The 16,529-nt window shown below is 38.4% G+C and overlaps 1 protein-coding gene across 1 annotated transcript; it reads left to right on the forward strand.

Moving 5' to 3' along the window:
- Positions 1 to 7,013: 7,013 nt before the first annotated feature.
- mapk13 (mitogen-activated protein kinase 13) lies at positions 7,014 to 15,861 on the forward strand. Its single transcript, XM_026332539.1, has 12 exons — positions 7,014 to 7,245; positions 8,691 to 8,820; positions 9,004 to 9,062; positions 9,823 to 9,928; positions 10,292 to 10,321; positions 11,360 to 11,407; positions 11,823 to 11,937; positions 12,568 to 12,639; positions 13,189 to 13,268; positions 13,908 to 13,986; positions 15,002 to 15,175; positions 15,454 to 15,861. Exons 1-12 carry the CDS (start codon positions 7,133 to 7,135, stop codon positions 15,537 to 15,539), a joined length of 1,092 nt encoding a protein of 363 aa, XP_026188324.1. The 5' UTR covers positions 7,014 to 7,132; the 3' UTR covers positions 15,540 to 15,861.
- The last annotated feature ends 668 nt before the right edge of the window (positions 15,862 to 16,529 follow it).

Genomic DNA, 16,529 nt, shown 5'->3' on the forward strand with positions numbered 1-16,529 from the left:
AGACAGAAGCAGACATGCACAATTGTCTTATCATATCCTCTGTCACGTGGCTTTATAACCTCTGACACAATTTGAGTCATTATTCTCACAAATGAATGCACTAGCCTAGCTAATGCTCATTATTATCTCAGTTTTCCTCAATCTCACATTCATGAATGAAAAGTCAATGTCCTGAATACTTTATAAAGCCTGAGTTGAGTTGAGTCATTATGTGGAGGGTCACCCCAGTAACGTCTATAGCCTCCTATAGCCTGCTAATGCTATATGGTCCCGAAATGCAGCTATTACACTCCATGTGTGCTAGTAGAAATGGCCAGGAATGCCGCAGAGGCAGCCAATAGACAAACAGTGTTAAAGCTGAGGTCTGTCATGTGCTGGCCAGCAAACATCATTAATGAGTGGATGAGATGAAACATGGCACAAGGACTTGCATGCCTCTGAGGCTTGGTAAAGTGGCACCACAGGGACTTCCTGTACTGTATAAAGGGCTGTCATTGTCTGGGCAGCCTCATACGAGATGGTAATTGCTGTTTAGATGAGCACTAGTGTGTAAGCTATTGCTGCCATTGTTTGTGTGCATGTGCGTGTATTACCCATCTGTTACCAAATGTTAATCTGTGACAAAACAAATGCAACATCTGTAATGCTTGGAGAGTTATTTTACCTAATGCATTTTAATTTTCATCCTCATTAGGGTATGATCCGAGCTGACCTGCTGCTGGGTCAGACAGAGAGCCAGGAGAGCCAGGTGGCCGTCTGAATGGAATGAACACATTTGGGATAGTAAACCATCCGTGAGTCTTGCTCATGAGGCTAAATGATGTGACTGTCCATCTTCAGTGATAACTGTCTGCAAGTCCAAGTGTAAACTTAACACAAAGGCTTTATCATGCTGCCTGAAATGGACAAATTTAAAGCTGCACTAAATATTTTTTATAGCATTTTAAAATGGCTTCATATAATGGCATAATATATCAAAAACTACAATCATTTAAGCACTGTGCATATTTTGCTTTACAGATAAATTCCACTTCTCCGTAATGAGCCTTTCCGTGTGAAATAGTTCTTCCCACTGTTCTACAGTGTAAAGAGTGAGTAAAACCTATGTTCTTGCTTTACCCTGTTCTATGGCACCAATATAAAAATGTTAATGCCATGCTTTGCTAACTGAGGCCCATGGGACAAAATATGGAAATTTCTTAGGAGTCTTTGGGCACCCATTAATATCATTATCATCACCGCTACTCCCACCAGCTAATGTGCATTCCAGTGGATGGTGTGCTAGAGCTTTAAAAAATAATATCAGTCCACTATACTTAACTACATTGGTGACAATCTTCAGTCATATTTCAGAATCGGCCGAATATGCGAGCAAGGACTGTGGGGAAGATCAGATGTGATTTCCTCAAACATTTATTTGTGAATTTTTGCATCTGCACCATGCCCAGGCTATTGCTGGGCCTGATGGCGAAGGTTGCATGTGTGTGTTTTGTTGCATTTGGATGCTGAGTGTATGGGTGTTACAACCAGCCATTCCCCCTGGAGGTCACTTTGAAATGGAATAGATTTTTCTAGATCTCAGCCAAGGCTGTAGGGAAGGTCACTTCATTAATCACAGCTAAATGCCACTGTCTGCCCATCTCCCGTCTAAAACAAGTAACACCCACAGATAACATCATTGATTAATACTAATAATTAATTCTCCTTTGGTACATGATGACAGAGCGTATCATTCAGTGGGGAACCTTTAATTACTATGTAAAGACTCATTAGGTTAATGCCATCGTGTGCTCCAGTGGCACTGGGGGCAAATGGATGTTTTCCTCTAACCATGGCCTTTTGTGGAGCACGCTGCTTTCCCCAACTCTCTCACTTTCTGTGTCTCTTAGCAGTATCCACCTACATGCTAGCCTACTTTCTCTGCTGATTCAGTGTTGGAAAATGTCAAGTCAAATTTTGCTTGAGAGGATTTTTGCAGATGGGTTGAAGCACAAATGATGGGGGGAAAGAACAGACATACAGGCTCAGAGTGTGTCTACACAACTGTATGACTGTTTGTAGTGATTTGCAAGTATGTGTGGGTGTGTATGTGTCTGACTTTGTCACGTAAATGCCACCAGTCATGCCAGTGTATCTGCATCACAAGCAGGAATAGAGGACATGCCATGTTATTTTATTATCTACCAATCCATGTTGTATGAAGGAAGCTGATGCACTGTAGCACCTAGAGGCTTTTACTGTTTAAAATAATACTCTGTGACAAGTTCACATAAATAAATGTGTTGTCTACTACTATTTGATTCAGTCTCTCTCCTTTAGTTGCCAATTATTAAAAGCAGAGTAATGATTCAACCAATGAAACAGTCACTGCCCTGGAGATCTTTCCTATGAATAACCCTCCTGCACACAGGAATTGGTGCATTTTACATTTCTAACTCATCATGAATAAAACAGTTAGCATTAGCCGTGATAACCACAGCTCCTGAAAGAAAAGAGCACTTACTGAAACTCATGCTTCATCAAAAGAAATTCAGGAAAAAAGATGGATTGCAATGTTATTCATCAGTCTTTACAAAATGAATAGCTTTAAACAGGATACATAGCTGGGCCTGCACAAAGCTGCAGTGGTCACTGATCTGATTAAATGGCTTGAATGCACCATTAAAATACACCATTTAGTTCATCCTGTGGCTCACTGCTAGACATTAGCTCCATCTTGTGGGCTATATTTCGACCCTTTCCCTAAAATGCTGAGCTGCAATATTAAAGCTACAATCTTGATGTGATGTCTTTTTCATATTTCCATATTCCACATAGCTTTTTTTCACACAGCCATACAGAACTCGAATTGAACTGGGACGTGTTTAATAGGATCAGCAGGGGCTAAAGCCATCTGTTTAGCTTGTAAGAGTACTATCTCAGAACAGGCTTATATCACAAAGCATATGTGGTGGGTTTAGCAGGCTTTAAGAATATGTGATGCTGTGCTGTTGACAATAACGAATCATCTTTTCATTGTTTAAATAAAGTGTAAATCCACATAGACTGAGTTGACTGGAGCTGCTGTCTGCAGCCTGTATAAATCAAACTGTTTATGTCAGTAATTGTGAATGACATTAAATATACAGTTGCTTTATATGATTGACAGAATGTATGAAAATAATTTCATTACAGTCTGAACCATTGTGATCCTATGGAAATGACCTTTTAACAATTATTATATAATATAATCGAATTCCTTCTGCTGGACTAGTAATAAACATCTCTGCTATAATTGTGGCAGCAGCAGGACATAAACACTTGCTAACATACATTTTAATTCTGCCTGATGAATTCCAATACATCGACGTAATTTGTTCACTAGTAGTTAATGAAAATATCTTCATTTGGTGTGTCAAAGGCTCCGAGAATACCTCTGAAAATTTGGCATTTCACTGACATTTACCCAGACAGTGACAGTAGCCCTCTCTAGATAGATAGATAGATACTTTATTCATCCCCCATGGGGGAAATTCAGATTGTCCTGCAGCTCTTGTATTAACTTTTACATTGAAATTTCACTATAAAATATAAAATTTGAAATATAATTCACAGATAACATAACACAAAAAGCATAACTAACATATCAACAATGACTAATTACTATACTCTAAGCAGTTGATAAAGACTATTTTTGGAAATGACCCTAGAAATTGACAAAATGAAAATAACAGAGAAGAGCAAATGGATTTATAATCAGTATTGACAACAGCAGACAGACAACAGATGTCTGTCAAATTTCATTTGTCATTTTTAGACATATTACCCAGCAGGTAGTATGTAAAGTAATTATATGAAACAATGTAAAGTATGTAGATTTGCTTATAATCTCCATGTATGGTAGATTAAACTCAATAAGTCAAACTTTATAAGAGGACAGAGGAACAGCATGGTTGCCAGAACAAAAACTTTCTAGCCACCGGCCAAGGTGAATGAGAAGGTGAAGGAAATAATTTGCTCATTTGGTTCATTTTACAGTTATAATATGAAATTAAGCCTGTGCCAGGTGCTAAATTGTCCTTTGAAAAATCATTGGCTCCAACCATTAGTGGATTATTCTTTTAAATGTTGCTTTATAGCCCCACATAAAACCACATGCATGCAGTTTATATCATGACACTAGACTTTTATGTGTTTTATGCACTGAAGTTTATAAAATTACTGTTGCTTTATTGTTCTGCACTGTGCCTCAGTAGTTACAGCAGAAAGATCTGTGTTCAGATCTGAGACAGAGCTGTTACATTTGTATCCATGAGGCCTTCCTCTGTTTGCTCCAGTTACATCCAGCAGTCCAAAGATATGTCTGAAAACTTGGTGGACTGCTGTGGGTGTGTTGCTTCAGGTATAGTACCACTGATGTGCAAAAAATATGAAATGCAAACCAGGGAAATTAGCTTGTGTAACAGCAGATGACTGCATATCAAAGATGGGATTTTATAAATCTGAAATGTTTTCACTGTGGCAACTATTTTTCTTTCCTTGAGACCGTTGCGAAATAAACTACAGTTTCATGTTATAAGGTGAAAGGTGACTGACCATTCCCATATGATGATTTGTTGATGACGTTGGTATAATTACTACCATGCACTACTATTGCTGTGCATTTTATTTTCAAGTCCAGTAAGTCAGGTCACAGCAGATCCAGTTTCCATTGGTTTCAACAACTTTTGCAGCATTAACAACCAGATATTCAGCCGGATTCAGTTACATCAACATGCAGCAGTAATGTCATTCCTGTGAGTGAGGACTTCTTTTAAGCCATGTTTGCATAACACAGTTCATGTCTGAACAAGAAACTAATTCAACAGATGCATTACTATTAAATTTATCCAGATCGTATCATTATACCACATTCTTTCACCATTTATTTGGAAACGAGACATTCGTGGGATTAGCGGAAAGGGTGATTTTAATAGATTTCCAGTGATGCAAAAGGATGACTTTGTGACACTATGGGGACTGTGGGCGATGATATCACCATCTGCTACAGCTGCAAAACTCTCCTTAACACCATGCAGATTTGATTTACAGCTTCCGAATGCATTTGTTTGAGGTTATTGCCACCAAAGAACCAGTTATTACATAAAAGGTTTCACTTACTTTTCTGCTTAGGCCGTAAATGTTTTAATAAGACACAAAAATGTTACAGTTGTTTGTGGGTTATTAACTTAAGCACATTGTGTTTTTATATTTATGATTCAGAGGGAGACGAGATTAGATTTTGTGGCCAATTCATGCAGAAAATTAGGTTATTCCAAAGGGTTCATATACTTCCTCTTGCGCCTGTACCTTCATAGGTAACACTTAACTGACTCAAGACTAAAACCAGACAGAAAATAGAAATTTCCTTCTATTCTCAAGGCCCACCTAACAACCTACATCATCCTACTCATAAACCCACCTGCTTCATAACACGCAGCCCCCACCTCATCTAACAAAATTTTTCATATTTTCGTTTGATATCAATGGACCATTCTAAATATATCTCACATAAACCAGTGCCTGTGTGGTAGAAATTACATGTTTATGAATAATTGCCAAATCACTGCTAACAACTCATGAGGGTTATTTTAACCTTTAAAGCCAGACTATCCAGTTGTGGAGATTGTAGAGTCTGTAGAGAGGTTCATAAGCTTATTGGAATTTGTTTTTTAGAGAGGAGATAACTGACCTTGTGCTCATTACAGTTTGTTACGAGAGAGCAGGCGAGGTGGGAACAGATTCTGTGCATGGCATTTGTTTGATCCATAATAATTGCGCTCATTTAAGTCAATGCTGAATTTAATTTGGATTTTTGCAGGAAAAGAACAGCTGAAACTAAGTTAACATGGAGCCTGTTATCACAAAAGCACAGTGCCAGTTAAAAGTTAGGACACACTGTCCTATTCAGTTCAGTGGGAAACGTGTCAAAGCATCAGATTAGTTCAGGATATCTATGCCAGACGTTCAGTGGAAGAGGCTATAAGAGCAGTTCTGATTACTGTCACCATCAGTGTAACAAGAAAGACAGAGACAGCAACATCAAGTTCACTTGTTTAGTCTTTTATCACCTGTCAGCAGAGCAGTTCAAGGTTAGATATCTTGATGGCACCGCAGATTTAGATATTGATTTTCTGGCTTTAAGTGAAACATGTTTTTTTACACAAATGTTTATAAGCTGTAGTACAGCAATAACAGTCTCCTCATGTGTTAACACTAAAACTTCATATATGCATGCTGAGTTATGATAAGGGCTTATAGTTCAATAGACTGAGAATTGTTCATTCATTTAATAATAAATATATTTGTGTACAAATTCCAAACCTCCGGGCTGAATGTACATGTTTCTTGTTCATCTCTTTCTGCAAGTGTGAATGTCTCCCTGTAGGCTGTCATGATTCATACACGTCTGGCAAAGTACAGTAATTATTCATGACAAGTAACACCTACTGTGTGTGGGTGGGAGCAAATCCAGTCATATTGACATGTTTGGACAAGCAAGGCGTCTGTTTTTCCCACTAAACAGTTCATGGTTTGAACATGAAACATTATTGAGTATTATTTAGCTTTTTATTGGTTTGGGACACATGTTAAATATTCATCTATACTACTCACATGTACTTGTGTGACTGTGAATGACAACAGGTCTGCTGTGCTGCTCACCAGAGGATTAGACCGGAACCTCAGTGACTCTGCCTTCACAATAAAGTCTAGTTTCATGAGTCTTAATGCAAACCGTGTATTATATTAAATCTCCGGAGAATCTTATAAATTAAGAACATCTAAAAAACATGTTTGCAGATTAGTTGTTTAGCTTTTAAAATGTTCAGTATATTAATTGTATATTGACATTAAAGAGGGCTAAAAGTGATAGAGCACATGCAAAACAAAAGTCGTTATGCATTTCAAACTCGAGTTTTTGCTCATGTTATCCGGCTTCCACTCCCACACGCACCTCGTCTGCGGGACATTATTTTGAAAAACCACCTACCGGAAGCACGATGTAGGGCATTTCACGTACTTGAAGAGTGTTTTGCTTCACCTTCTAAACAAGTGACAGACGTACAGGAGGAGGGAGGAGAAGTTTGTGTAGCTTCGCCTTCTCCTCTTCACCATGGAGGCTCGGTCTCATTTCTCCCGTGAGGAAATCAACAACACGGTGTGGGAAGTCCCCGAGAAATACACTCGGCTGCGGCAGATAGGCACCGGGGCGTACGGCTCGGTGTGGTGAGTGTCACTTACTGACTGTATATAAATACTGTTCAGCCTGAGCTCAGCAGCCAGTAACGTTAGCCACCCGGGCTGCAGGCAGCCAGGCAGCCAGCCAGCCGCGGGCCTGTCAGCACTGATGGCACAGTAGGAACTATCAAGGTGTTGTACCTGTAAACTTACAGCTCACTCCAGCTGCATGTGACGTGTGTGTGCACGAAGACCGCATATCCCATAACACGTCTACATTTCAGTGGATACGTGTTTGTGTGTGCAGTGACTGAGCAGCAGTAGCTACTGTATGTTTCAATGCCAGTATTAAAGATGGCCACTTTTCCACTCTCAGCTCCACATGATACCTGTGTTGTGATACATGTATGCTTTTTTTCCTTCATTTTATGTGTTGCAAACATTGACACACACGGTGCAAAAGTGAAATGAAATTTTAGGGACATGCATGAACCAAACACATTAAACACACTGTAGACACCTAACATCACCCAACATCATTGTCTTGCAGGTATCATGCTGTTGATGGCTGTTAATGGTGTTAAGGGAGTAAACTGTGTCTACAGTGTGGTTATGTTTTATACCAGCAGTATACAAATACACTTTGATCTATAACCTTGCCATGATTTTAGAAATACTGGACATGAATGAATACAAGTACAAACAGGACAACAACCAACAGAAGTTGTTTTTTATTTATTTGTTTACTTATTACAGAAAAAGTAAAACAGTGTAATGTCAGACTGTCAGAGACTGTCTTAGTGGATTTTGGTGTTTATGTTATGAGACACAGATCCTGCACATACTGGCCTACTCACTATGGTTACCACGGTTTTAAGACTTGTCATGTGGGAGTTATGTTCTGACCTTTAGGTGCAGCATCTGAAGAACCTCAAGCCACCACTCTTATGTCTAATTGTGACCAAATCCACAGCTCTTAATAAACTGCCAAACAATAATTAGTAGCAAGGTAATCGGCTTTTTCGTTGCTACTGTACCTGCCTGAGTGAGATGCAGGGCATTTATTGTATGTGTCTGTCATGCACCATCTGCTGTGCGTAAGATTGATTGTAATATGCTACATTAGTGTGTCCTCAGCGCTGTGCAGAAGTGATGTGTGTAGTGTGTTGGTGGATGCAGCTCCAAATAGCCTAACAAGCCTTTCCTCCTACGATTTTGTGCCCTGCAGATCATTGCAAACATGCACATCACAAGCAGCCAAAGATTTATATGCCAATACCCAATAAACCACAGACCACCATTCAGTTACAGAGTGGGTCTCACATACAGTGCCTCCTTCTGTGAACATCTTCTTAGTGACAGTGAAACCTCAAAATAGATCGACCTTTGTCTTTTGCTTGCTGCTCTGACCTCAATCGAATGGCATTATACTCAAGGCACATGCAGACTCAGAGTGCAAAGCTAATGGCATCTTATTCCATTATTCACTACAGCTCTGCAATAAATGAGAAGACTAAGGAAAAAGTGGCCATCAAGAAGCTCCACAGGCCCTTCCAGTCAGAGATCTTTGCTAAGAGGGCCTACAGAGAGCTCCGACTGCTCAAACACATGAAGCATGAAAACGTGAGTACATTAAAGCTTATATATTTCCCACTTTTTTAACAGATTGTAGGTTTTACATGCAGTTTTGGCTGTCCAGCTATATAATTGCTGTACATTTTAGATATGGTAATATTAGATTAATGCTTACGCTCCTCTGACTCCTGCTCCTGCATCTCTGTCAACTCCCTCTTTAATTCCAACCAGGTGATAGGACTTCTCAGTGTGTTTACACCTGCCTCATGCCTCAGTGACTTCCAGGACTTGTGAGTATGGGGCCATTTTCATTTTGCAATAGGAATGGCTCTTACCTAAACTGTTGCCACTCTGTTGTGTAAAACATCACTGCATGCTGTTGCATTAGGATTTTCTTTAACTGGGACTAAGGGGTCCAAAAACCCAAAACGGAAAGTACAGACAGCAGCCCAGAGCTGTCCTCAAACTTCGGGCCATACAGTGTATAGAATAATCTGCCAAGGTGACAAAGTGTCAAACTGCACGAGGGTGAATCACTCTGTACGGAAACCAAAATCTACCCTGTCAGTTAAACACTTAAGGTCTCTATGAACAAACTCTAAGATGAAAAAACAAAACCACTATGAAACTTAATTAAATTAGCTCATGCTAATGTTAAAACAGCACACAGTCTGCATGGTTTTTGGAGAGAGTTGTTAATCTGTTATGATTATTGTTATTGATCTTTCCACTCTACAATATATTTTTTACCCATTTACTTTTCTGAGTTAAGTGAACTAAGAAGAAATGAGAAAGAACTTTGTATGTTGATGGTTATACTAACACAAGCACCCTAAGCTCCTTAAAGGCATGGATTAGAGCATTACCAGGGTGTGGACAATAACAGTGGAATGATTAATTGCAGCAAAGCTTTTTCTTGTATACTATGGTAGTTGTGATCTTGACTGAATGAATCTATTGTGTCATATTTGGATGGTTCAGCAGAGGTGATCATCTTACTGTCTGGCTCAGTTCTTCCTCACGCTGCCTCTCTCCCTCTGTTTGTCTCAGCTACCTGGTAATGCCTTACATGTTTACTGACCTGTCAAAGGTGCGAGGTCATCTATCAGAAGACAAAGTCCAGTTTCTTGTCTACCAGATGCTCTGTGGACTCAGGGTGAGCCAGGGAACTTGACCTTTCAGAGTGTTTCAAGTGTGATTTTTTTTTTTTAATCATAAATGAAAATATCAGTGAGTATGTTTTATGGTAATCTGTAAATGATGGGTAGAGTAGATTGCTCCACCTTACACTATAGGACAAGCTCAAACCATTCTGTCCAAATACAACTCTACTAAAAACTCTATTTGGACTTTGTTGCTCTCACAACATACAGTATATTGTCAGGAAGTTATTTTTGAGGTCAAAGTGCAAAATGTATATTAAAAATGAAGCCAGGCATATTAAAAATACCTTGCCATAAACAGTATGGATAAAACAGCTGTATAAATGTCTATCTGTTCTGTCTGTCTCTTTCTGCAGTACATTCACAAGGCTGGAATCATCCACAGGGTAAGTACAGGTCGGCGTGTCCTTGCACAGGCCTTACATCAGAGCATAGGTGAAACTTTGCTCTATGTTTTGAGGTCTGTAATACATGACTCTCTAAAGGGTAATAGCGCTGTGTGCAGGTCGTTGTAGTGTGCTGTTCACTTCTTCCTGTACTACAGAAGGACGTGTTGATTTAATTCATCATTGTTACTGAATCAAGTCAAACCCTGCCCCAACGGTTAGGATGAGTTGACTCGTACTGATGTCCCACTGCATGTCTAAAGATGTTAGGCCACGCCATTTAGCGCCAGTGCCAAGATCTGTGGGTGTGTCAAAGAGAAACAATAAAGTTAGACCAATATTGCACTTACACATTACATAAATGTTGTTTGTTATTTAAGGGCCCTTCTGTCACTCTATTAATACAAACTGTAGTTACCAACAAAACATTAATTAGAATTGTGTCAGTGTTTGAAGACTTGCTGATAGTTTAATGTGTGCAGGATAAATTCTCTGGGTGTATTTTTTGCAAGTAAATAAACAAAATTCATTTTCCCTTCTGTAATGACGTTTTGTCATTAACTGGGTAATATTATTGGCTTATGTGTTTTAACCTTATCATTAAATAGTATGTGTGTTGTATTATGTCAACATTTGTCAGAGATTTGTGTTTAAACACAGCCCTGGATTTGGTCTTCTCTTAAATTGTTACTCTGCTATTACCGCAGTGATTCTTAAAGCAGTGAAGGTGTTATCAACACTCACTAACAGTCTAACACTTATCACACACATTATGTCGCAGTATTTTATGAATGACTCTGCAAAAATGCCACAGTGAAAATTGTGATTGTTCAGCTGAGTCACAAAATCGAATGTCTTGTATTGAATCCTCAGAGGTTTGAGTTAAACAGCTGAGCTACATTGGGCCATAGGAACTAGACATACTAAAGCTCCTTCCAGGCCCAATTTTGATTCTTCACATTACAGACACTAAAATTTTCTGTTAATCACTATGTGCAATAAATAATTATCACTCAGCTCATTTTTCTTCTTTCACAGGATCTTAAGCCTGGAAACTTGGCTGTAAACCAAGACTGTGAACTGAAGGTTTGTACTTCTAAGGATTACACTAGAAAAACATGCCAAAAATGAGATGGAAGGGCTGCTGCAGCAAAACAATAGGATTCAACAGCCAAGAAGAATGTAAATAATAGATCATAGAATAAATAATAGGAAACAACATATGGATTTACTTGTATGTGTTTGTTTTACATGACAGATGTTTTGATTCTTACTGAAATGTGGCTCACAAACAGTGCTCTATATGTACAGATTATCATCCTGAGAAAATAAAAATACAAATTATTTAAAGACAATTAAACAGTTGAAGCATTATGGACATTATGTGTGCACGAAGTGTCCGCATGTGGATGTGCTTATGAAAACACACTTCATCAAAACAATAGGTTATCTTTACAATGTTTTGTTTCACATGTTGATCAGTTTCTTTCTTCTGATGCAGATCCTGGATTTCGGGCTGGCTCGCAGTACCGATGCTGAGATGACTGGCTATGTGGTTACCCGTTGGTACCGGGCACCTGAGGTCATTCTGAACTGGATGCACTACACCCAGACTGGCAAGACAATCGTAGCCATTAACATATTCTTCCCTGTGTCCTTACTGTTGTCTCGGTGCTCAGTTGGTCTGTTGGTGCTGTTTGTCGTGTGAAAACATCCCAGCTTTAGCTCCAGGGATTTCTTTCTTTCAGCTGTAGCTTGAATGGTGTTTTATGGGTCAGCAGTTTTGTGATGCGGAAACACATTTGAGGTTGCATAAGTATCATTCTGACAATAAATCGTTTTTGTCTTATTCTGTTATCAGTTGACACAGATAGGTCTGACAGCAGCCTGATAGTGGCGAGACTCAATGACAGAGCTGTCGCTGCAATGAAATTGGCTTTCTCAGAATTGATGTTTCTTTACGAGATAGTGATTTTCATTTTGTAAACAGTGTCTAAAAGATGGAATGTAGAAGAGAAAGCAACTCTGGTTTAAAACCTTGATGGGATTGTATTATGCACCAAGCATTCCCTAAAATAAATAGTACAGTGGCTTCTGCTCTCTGCTGTGAATGGGAACTTCTGGCTGTGGTGTATAAAGGCCACCTTCCTCATTTCTATTGCAGTGAATTCATACTTAAAACACTCCTAGAGATGTGTTTTGTGCTTGCATTCTCTCTAATGTTTTTTCTTTGGTGTTTATTCCAGTGGACATCTGGTCTGTGGGCTGTATCATGGCAGAAATGATCAATGGAAAAACCCTTTTCAAAGGGAAAGACTGTATCCTTTCATCTGCCTTGTGCGTTTATTGGACTTGTAAACTCTGAAGTCCATGTAGCAATAAATAATGAACAAAATGGAAAAGTATTGTATGATTTGTAAATGGCCACAGTTATAGTTTTAATGTTGCTTTTTTAAATCATTGTAATGCTAAAGGAGGTTGATAGTCATTTGATTAAACAGCGAGTTTTGTTTTCACGATGGGCAACATAAATCTGGTGAAATCGAACATAAAGGCAATTACAGAATGTGACATGGAGCAGAAGTAATGTGTTTCCTTAGGAATGTGGCTTTTATTACACTATTACATACTTTTTTTTTTGTATTTGATTTTTATGTTTTTTTTTAATCAGACACATTTTACTGATTTATAGAACCTAATAGCAAATGAAACAGTTATTGCTTCTTTATATAAGGCTCTCAATTTCCTGTGTTATTTTAGTTTACATATGTCTATTTGGAAACTCTTATTTTGCATTGCTAATGACTGGGGAATTGCTAATTAAACTGCCTATATATCCCAGGTTTAAAATCCTTGATTGCTATCAGACATGGACCAGCTGACTCAAATCATGAAAGTGACCGGAGTACCTGGACCAGAGTTCATACAGAAGCTGGATAGTCCAGAGGTAGGTATAACAGCAGTGGGTGTATGTCATCAATGTATGTCTATCATGAAACTGTCATTTAACTGAATGTGTTTGACACGACTGACCAGTATTGAAAAATAAGATGCCAAATATTTAGTGATTTCACCAAGCAAGAATGAAAAATGCTTAATCTTTCTAAATACATGGACCATTGAACACTAAATACACCATTGAAAACAATAATAGAAAGGCTGAACTCCTACAAGCAGCCCTTACAGGCTGCAATGTACATTGCAGTCATCAATAACAAAATGCTGAAGTTTTGCCAATAGTGGGAGTAAAAATAAATCTTTTTTCCTGAGTGTGGCACTAGAGAACAAAAATCAGGGCATCAATGAATACATGTTGAGTAAAGTTAAGTAAAGACAAAGTTAGATGTTTACATGATTACTGGAATTGAACAACTGATGTGTTTGAATAGAATAATATGATTTTTTTTCCCAGTTTTTGTAACAGATTTATATATTTGATATTGGTTCTATATTCTAGTGATTGTTTAGAGATAAATATTGAATACACGTCTGCAAAATTGGGCCATTATTGTGTTGTGTGTGATAAGTTTAGCATTATATGTTTTATTGATTTGCATTGCAATTTGTTTTTTGTCTATGAAAACAGGCCAGAAATTATGTGAAGGCCCTTCCTCGCTATCCCAGAAAAGACTTCTCAACGTTGTTTCCCAGAGCAAGTGCAGATGGTGAGTTTAGCCACAGCAAGACACTTTTCTTTAAGCTTTAGAGGTTCACACATTCTTGTATTTTATTTTTTGTGATAATATCAATAATGCAATAAGGTTTATTTTGCACTGATCAAAATCAACGATGAAAATGTGCTTTTCAAAACAGAAGCGAAGGAAGAAATACATAAATTCCCAAAGATAAGGCACTGAAACAAATCTAAATAAATAAAGATAACCTTCTGATAAAACTTGGTTGTCTGAAGTGACTTAAAAGAAGGTAAAGTGTGCAAACCTGAAAATTTTGAGCCTGTGCCATGACAGAAACAGCTCTCTCTGTTAGTTCGCAATCTTGCATTAGGAGCAGCCAAGAGGTCCGAGGCTAATGACCTCAGACTGCATGCAGGTTGATGAGGAGAGAGTAATTCAAAGATGTAATCTGGGGCCAAGCCATGAAGTGCTTTAAAGATAATGAGCAGGATATTAAAATCAATTCTTAAACCCACTGGCTGCCAGTGAAAGGACTTGAGTCCAGTGAAAGAGTAATGTGATCTCTTTTTTACTCTTAGTTCAAAGTCTGTATTTTGTACAATTTGGTGCAAATGCAGTGATTTCTGATTTATACCAGTGACAGGGTCATTACGTCGGTCTAATCAAGAGGGAATGGTAGCCTGTGTAATAGATTCATTATCTTTAACACTTTAAATTTGTACAAATTTTAGCGATGTTTCTAAGATGGTAGAAACACATACTCGCACTCCTGTATTGGTTCACCACAGCAGTTTGGTTTCATTTGTTGCTTTCTGGCACTAAATAATGCAAAACCTAATGACTTCCCCTGTACCCTGTAATCTTTTCTATTTATTGTTCCAAATAATCAATGCAAGGCAGGTGAAGAACAGGAGAAATTGTTTAAATAATTTAGTCTTACAGGATGTTGACAGCACCTGGCCATAAAGCTAGGATCAGTAAAATGTTTTGCACATTCACTGATGTTTGTAATGTTGCATTATTCAGTACCAATGACTGTCTGCAGGTATAGACCTGCTGGAGAAAATGCTGGTTCTGGATGGAGACGAGAGGCCTACAGCAGAACTGGCTCTTGAGCATCCATACTTCGACAACTTGCGTGATCCAGAAGACTTTCCTCAGCCAGCATCATATGATGACAGCCATGATAACGCCACAATGCCTCTGGATGAGTGGAAGCGTAAGTACAAAGCAATAAGCAAGTATTAATTAGAAGGAAATTAGCAAAGTGCAATCAGATTCGGACAAGAGTAGAAGATGGACTGTTATGTGAAATGTATGGCCATGTTGAAAGATTTAAAAGTACACTAACATGTTGCGGGCCTTCTGTAAGTGTGGTAATGAATCATTCATGTTAAAATAATGCATGTCTTGAAGGGCTTTTTGTTGAAGTTACTATTAGAGTTGTACAAATGCTGCACATGCAGAAAACAAATGAATTTCCCCTTTGTCCCACAGGGTTATGTTTCAGTGAGGTGAAAAGCTTTGTGCCATTCCCACGGCGGGACTCAAAGAGGAAAAACACCCTGACTATGTCACCATAATCTGATGAATGTCATGCCCCGAACAACACTGAAAACAACCAATAGTGCCCTTGTATATTCTAACCATGGATTCATGCTGTCTCTTTTACCCTCGACAACTCTAGATTTTTGATCTGTGTAAGAAGAGGATCATTTTAAAAGATCTCCTTTTTTTTGTAATGTGCGATTTTTAAATTTTTTTTCCTGGATGTAGTTTGCTCTTTATGTTATACATTCCTTATCAGTGAATTATCTTCCCAATTTCTTGTGACCAAATGTCAGAGCTTAACATAAGGATTTCTGTAATATTGTTTTCCAATTAAACAATAAGACAAGATATGAAGTATGTTTGTAGTGCTGCACAAGAAAGATTCCTTCAAAAGACTGTCGTCTAACTCACAGCCAACTCAAATCTTTTGTTGTTATAATTAGTGTGGTCTAGAGATAAAAATAGCACCTTTATATATTGTTTATTAGTAGGGTTTAATACTTCACTACTGCCTGTATGTGTGCTAGGCAACATAGATCAATTTAGTACTTACACAAAATCTTAAGGCCAACCCTGTGGCCGCTGTGTGATAGAGAGACAGAGAGAGAGAGTCTATGAGTAGACGCTTAAATAGCTTTCGCGCGAAAATCGTGGAGTGGTGACGTCAGGAGGGCGGGTTAAACTTGAATATATTTGCAGCTATTAAGGTAACCCATAGGTAACCATGAAAGCGGAAGTGAGGCATTTTGCCATCAAAGTAAATAAATGTAAATAGAAATAGCATGATAGCTCGTTTCAGTGATTTATTGTTTCAGTGATTTATTTTGTGATTGGAAGTCAAGTTTCAAAAGCAGCGCGTTGTTTTCCCGTAAGATGCTTCTGCCAAGAATGTGTTAAATATGGGCGCGTTAAAGTCAATTTAAACGCAAATCTTCAAATAACATATGCGTGCATTGATAAATATAACACTTCGCTGTAGACTTTGTGGCAATAAAATGAAAATGATATAGTGGCAGAAAATG

The sequence above is a fragment of the Mastacembelus armatus genome, chromosome 7, assembly GCF_900324485.2.
Source record: "Mastacembelus armatus chromosome 7, fMasArm1.2, whole genome shotgun sequence".
Taxonomy (NCBI): domain Eukaryota; kingdom Metazoa; phylum Chordata; class Actinopteri; order Synbranchiformes; family Mastacembelidae; genus Mastacembelus; species Mastacembelus armatus.

Bases quoted from the DNA above. Each gene is read 5' to 3' on its own strand.
- mapk13 (XM_026332539.1), top strand. From the start codon at position 7,133: ATGGAGGCTCGGTCTCATTTCTCCCGTGAGGAAATCAACAACACGGTG. The intron at 9,063-9,822 runs GTGAGTATGGGG...TGTTTGTCTCAG, and splicing joins CTCAGTGACTTCCAGGACTT to CTACCTGGTAATGCCTTACA. The intron at 9,929-10,291 runs GTGAGCCAGGGA...CTCTTTCTGCAG, and splicing joins AGATGCTCTGTGGACTCAGG to TACATTCACAAGGCTGGAAT.